This window comes from Archocentrus centrarchus, chromosome 11, assembly GCF_007364275.1.
Source record: "Archocentrus centrarchus isolate MPI-CPG fArcCen1 chromosome 11, fArcCen1, whole genome shotgun sequence".
NCBI lineage: Eukaryota > Metazoa > Chordata > Actinopteri > Cichliformes > Cichlidae > Archocentrus > Archocentrus centrarchus.
Window position 1 is genome coordinate 30,524,044 of NC_044356.1, and position 5,985 is coordinate 30,530,028.

The 5,985-nt window shown below is 42.0% G+C and overlaps 1 protein-coding gene across 1 annotated transcript in view; it reads right to left on the minus strand.

Annotated features, from left to right (window-relative positions):
- Positions 1-4,705: 4,705 nt before the first annotated feature.
- Positions 4,706-5,985, minus strand: part of ptprua (protein tyrosine phosphatase receptor type Ua) — a 240,719-nt gene continuing 239,439 nt past the window's right edge. Inside the window, 1 exon segment of the mRNA XM_030740851.1 lies at positions 4,706-4,768. Coding sequence (XP_030596711.1) covers positions 4,706-4,768 — 63 coding nt within the window.

Below are 5,985 nucleotides of genomic sequence, written 5' to 3' on the forward strand. Positions count from 1 at the left end.
CCTCCACTCTTCACCTGGGAATCTGCTACCCAGTTGTGGTAACCAGACTGCTGTGTTAATGTTTTATTCCTTTCATAGTTTTGGATTTCCCGCGTCTTGGTGTCAACTCGTGTTCTGGTATTGCAACCAATCTCTGTGCTTCCTCCTCTCCCTCAGGATCGCTCCAGCGCGCCAGCTTCAGTCACCACCTGCCTGCCCTTCCTCACCCCAGCATTGTGGGATTACATTCACATGCCAACTTGTTATTCCCCTCCCACACATGGATTTCTGGATACTTCAAATAAGACTGCTTATAATTTTCTTGCCTCTAGCAAACCCCCACTTCCTGGCATTGCACTAATCCTTCTCTCCTTCTTCTCAGGACCGCCCTGGCTCCCCTTTTGCAGTTGCACCGTGCTGACCTGAATGACTGGCTCTGTGACCCCCTAAGCCCTGTTAGAGGATTACTGTTCAGCTCCCTATTGAGTTTTTGTGATGCACTAGCATTTTTGTGAATAAATATCAGTCTTGAAAAGTTACTCGACTGTTTGTTTTGGGTACCGCACTTGAGTCTTTTTCAGTACATGGCTCACACCCCGCACGCAGGTGTGACAGAAAAGGACGTTAGGGATAGGGTGAGAAGGAGACAGATGATCCACTGTGGCATCCCCTAAAGGGAGCTGCTGAAAGAAGAAGAATTATTTATGTCAGAAGAACTCGTGTTTACAAGTTCTGAAGTCTAGTTACTAAATAAGATTATGTTAGATAATGGGTAAAGATTTAGTTGATTCTGCTAAATTCCTGCATAGTGCTTTACAGTGCGGCGCATGGAGCTGTGACAGTTGTGGCTTTATCAGAACTGAGGTCTCCGTGCAGGTCAGTGTGTGTAGAATTACTCATCTGAGTCGAGTGTGTTCAGGTCACACAACCTCTGGCAGCACCAGCCTCTCTGGGAGCTTATTGTTGCACAGAGAGCTGGAGGATGGAGATGCAGGTCCCATACACTGCGAGCCTCTGGGATAAAGCAGGTTCATTATTGACTCGCCCTCAGCCATCGCCTCATATCTTCCCTCCCACCTCGGTGGGTGAGGGAACAGTCTCATCAGTTTTGTCCTGCACTGCCACAGGCTACCCTGACTGATGTACTGCCTTCCTACCAAATGACACATTTGCCATTAACCGCGACCTTCGTGGACATTTTGTTATCCTGACCTGACATAATCAATGATGCCACACTGAATGAGACATTTTTAAAAAAAACAGCTTTTTAGACCTTATTTTATTTGACCGCGTAGAGAAGCTTATCAGTCCTAATCTAATCTAATCTAATTCAGTGTAAAGTTACATCAGTGATAAGATGAATTCATATGGAAATAAAGTAAGCTCAAATGGAATCTCCCAGTAGAGGGGAGGGCATACAGATATGTCTCTATTCACCTTTTCTCCCCATGATGAATCTGTGAAAAATGAAGACTATATTAATTAATTCATGCGGCTTCACACTGCATGACTTTAACCTTACCAGAAAGCCAGCAAGGGGGATGAGATGGAGCTTTTGTATTTGTGTTTGCGCAGCTTGTCTTCCGCAGTTGTGATGCCAGGGTACCGGGGTATGCTACGCTCCCAACACCACCTCTTGTCAGCTCATTTGGTTCTCAGAAAACAAGATGCAGATTGATTACATAAATGTAAAAGCTGTGGACCTAACACGATGTGGGATGAGGGAAAAAGGCCAGCCCTGCAGATCCTGATGGATTCATGCAAAGCCGAGCTGTAAGCCACCACCATCAGAACTGTCGTGGAAACCAGCCCAGCATTATTTGTTATTGGCTCAGAGCGTGCTAAAGCAGCTCAATGTGTCTGCACTTTAATGTGGATATAAATAACTTATGAGTGAGAATTTGAACAATCAGAAGGCACGCACGAGCCTGCTGCGACTCTTAGTAGGAGAATGTGACGATGAAAACATGAAACAAAAAAAGCAAATACTAAACTACAGGATTAATGTGCCGAGCTTTACTGATGACTGCAGGTAGTCTGGGATGCAAATACTGCCACCACTTTAAACATTACTCAGCTACTTTTACATAAAAAGTAGATAATCTGCATGCATCTGATTGCCTCAGTATGGTTTCCTGTAACTGTATTTGTGAAAAAGCCCTTAGATTAATGAAATCCTCAAGATTAGCAGCTCCAGATATCTACAAACCCTCCTTTTTTATTTCACTCAGTCATCTAGAAAAGTCTCAGTTCCAGCACTTGAACACATCCTTTCAGTGTGAAACAGTGGCTCTTATAGTAATTACAGACAATGCCACTGCAACAATGAGACTCACACTGTTCTCTGAAGCATTCAGATCAGCGGCAAAAAGAAAAAGGCAATAGCAGTGGAGGTAAATGAGAAAAAAAAAAAAGCCACACATTTCAAGGTTTTTGTAATCTGACATAAACAGATGGTTTGAGGAGAGCGTCATCCTCATCCTTTTGTGTGCTGCACACAATAGCAACTGTGTTTTTCATCCAACGTGCATTATGCAGCTTTTCATCATTTTTAAATGAATGAAAGGCAGATATATTGCTTTGAAAACACACGAAGTGAATGCAGTTGAACAAGGAAGACAAAACCGACAGGCCGACAACACAGCCCAGTGCGACCTTTGACCTTTACCACATTGTTCGACTATTTCTTGAGTTCATGCACCTGCTTGTGTTCGAAATCACATCAGTCTCCTTCCTCTCCTGTAAAGGCACAGAGGCAGCAGGCGGACTATGGTATATTGATAAGAAATGGAGCTCAGAGGGCAGCTGAAGGTCAAACAATGAATCAGCAAAGTTTATTAGCCACTCATTAAAAAAAATAAAAAACTAGATGTGACATCACTTGCACAGCGCCACATGCAGATTAAGTGCGTTGGGCCCTCGATCAATGGATCATCAGGACTCTCCAATTAAAGAGGTGGCTGAATACTAGAGGGCCTATTTGGTGGTAATGATAAAAAAGTCCATTAAAGTTGCTAATTAAATGATAAGCGTAAATTAAAACACAGGTCAAGAGAGTGAACTGTCTGGTTTTTTCCACACCAATATTTGCTGGCTGTATGAGGCGGAGCTCGTGAGGGATTATTATGTTGTTGGGTAGTTCAGTGTCTGCCACACATACGTGTAGAGCTCTGTGGGGGAGGCAGAGCAGGAGCTGGTGTGTAAAAATGTGTTAAGACTCAAACTTAAAGTTTTGCTTCTTTGTAGTAATAAATATGCGTCGTTATTAATTCAGGATGTTAAAAAAATGTATTATTCTGATATAATATTAATGAGAAGCTGCTATTTGTAAGTCAAAATAGCCTCCAGACCTCGACACATTAAGAGCCACTGGGTCCTGTACACAGACATGCAAAACCATGCATCTCATTGTGGTTGTTTATCATCTGTGGCTGCTCTAATTCTCTTTGTAGCCATGTTGTCACCACTTTGCAGCTGTTTTGAGTGTCTTTGCAGTTACGCTGTCGTCAGTTTGCGCTCCTCTTTGTAATTTTGTACTGTAACTCTTAGCAGCTGTTTAATTGGGGGCCATAGATGTGTCCAGTGCATGAAATCAGACACATTCAGTAACGTGTCTGGGATGCTAACAAGCAAATCAGGTTCTGACTTTGGAAGTGGGAGTCATTGAGGATGCCGGTCAGATTCAGCCTGAGTGATTCTGCTTGTGTCTGTGAGATGCACAAATAAAAATCTCCAAACAGTGTGGCTGTGTAGCAACAGCATGTTTTATTTGTTTTCCTGTTTTATACACTATTTAGAAAATAAAACACATTGAATAAATACAAATTTAGAAAGCAACAGAGGTTCACCGTATTCTCACAGCAACACGTGGTTACTTTTATGGAGCTCTCTCAGGACTAGCAGAGGGATTCATTTTGCAGAACCCATCCAAAAGCAGACTTGGGCCACACACTGCAATGGAACACTTAAGACTGGGCATGCAGATGCTGAACCCTAACCCTTTTACAGACACAGAGAGAATGGATTGGCACATTGATAGACGTTAAGAACATCTAGAAACACCCGAGGGAAGGAAAAGAAATATCTATATACACGAAGAATAAATAAAGAGAAATTAGGTCCAAGACAACTCCACTGTACAGATATGTCCATTGGATGTGATTGACCTCTTCTGATCTCAACCTCACTTAACTTTTAACCATCAGCCCCACCCACGATAAAGTTCAAATATAGTATAGTACAACATGGGATGTTCACCAACAGCAGACTGCACCATTTACAGTGTTACAAACAAACACAAAATATCATCCAGTGGCTGGCATCAACCTTTCGGTGGTCAGCGTTCATAGTAAGGCAGGATACAGCAGAGCTCTCTGTATCCAGTCAGTGAGTTGTACAACAGGTAGTCCGGCTTGCCTTGACAGTGGTTTTATAAAATGAACTCCACTCCTGTAGCGTCCCACACTGGCAGATGTAGAGTGGCAAAAAAGAGTACAGGTTGGATCAGAGCGCAGAGGAAAAGCAAAAAAGGGTGTCAGTAGTATATTACAAATTGTCCAGCAAACTTTCTCTATCAGCCTTTATGGCAGATGTTTCATCCAGGCATGGCAAACAAGAAAACCAGAGCTTTATACATAGACTAAGGAGGCAGGAGCAAAGATCCAAGATGCAAGGTCCAGGATCTGGACCGTCTATTTGACAACTGACGAGATGAAAGGGATAGACGCTATCTGACTTCCAAACAGTCCAGGTACTCCTGGGCCAGGTCATAGCAGAACCGGTACTGTTCCTGGAAACAAAACAGAGGTTTCGTTTTTATGATTATCAAATATTGTAATTAAAGTTCTCTCCCTTAATGATCTAGCTACATCTACTTCAGTTAAGGATCTAAAAAATTACTTTCTTGAGCTGAATGAGACAAACAGTAGCCTGGCCACGTTCAAACATAATGAGATAACTTAATAACCTGTTATATATTGCCATATCTTATTATAACTCTGCCTATGTTGGAATCAAACAGAGCAGAGGAGGGACACATACATGGTGAAAGAGAGGGCAAAAGAGAGCAGCAAACAATAGTTGACACTCTCATCATGACTGCTCAACTTTTGTTGGCTTAATAATTCTGAAGGTCGTTTATTGCACCTGACATTTTTTTAAATGAGACTGTACATTGGGGGAAATAATTATTTGATCCCCTGCTGAATTTGTAATTTCTAAAGAAATGAACAGTCTCTAATTTTTATGGTACTTTCATTTTAATGGAGTGAGGCAGAATATCAACCAAAAATCCAGAAAAAAAAAAAAAAAAAAACACATTACATAAAAGTTGCCACTCAATGACATGCAAATCAATTTATAAGTATTTGATCCCCTACAACCCAGCCAGAATTTAATGTGTGTCACATGGGCAATCAATCAATGACAGATATTTATGATCTCAACTCGTTATGTGTATAAAGAACACCTATCCACAGAATCAATTTCTTCCATTCCAACATCTCTACCATCATGGGCAAGGCCATAGAGCTGACAAAGGATGCCAGGGGCAAGATTGTAGACCTGTGCAAGGCTGGAATGGGCTACAAGACCATCAGAGAGAAGCTTGGTTAAGGAGGAAGTATAACCCTAAACAGAAACACCTGGTACACCATCAGCCCATTCACGGTTCAAATCACTTTCCCCACTTGGTGACACATTCACTGATTGGCGATTATTTTGAGAAACGTGAAGCTAGAGACTCCAGCAACCATTGTTGATTGTCTTCCAGGGGCCAGAGGAAGAGACATAGAAAGAACCCTGAAACTGCTGGCTAAGGATAAATATAGCTTTCACAAAATAATAATTCGTGTCACCAGTAATCTGAGATCACTGAAGTTAATATTCAATCAGTGTGCAACTTTGCCAAAACAATCTCTCTGGACCCCTCCCCAGTCAGACCAGAAGTGACATATTTAGCCACATGATCTCCTTAAATTGCTGTCTGTCAGAACGGTGTATAAAAGA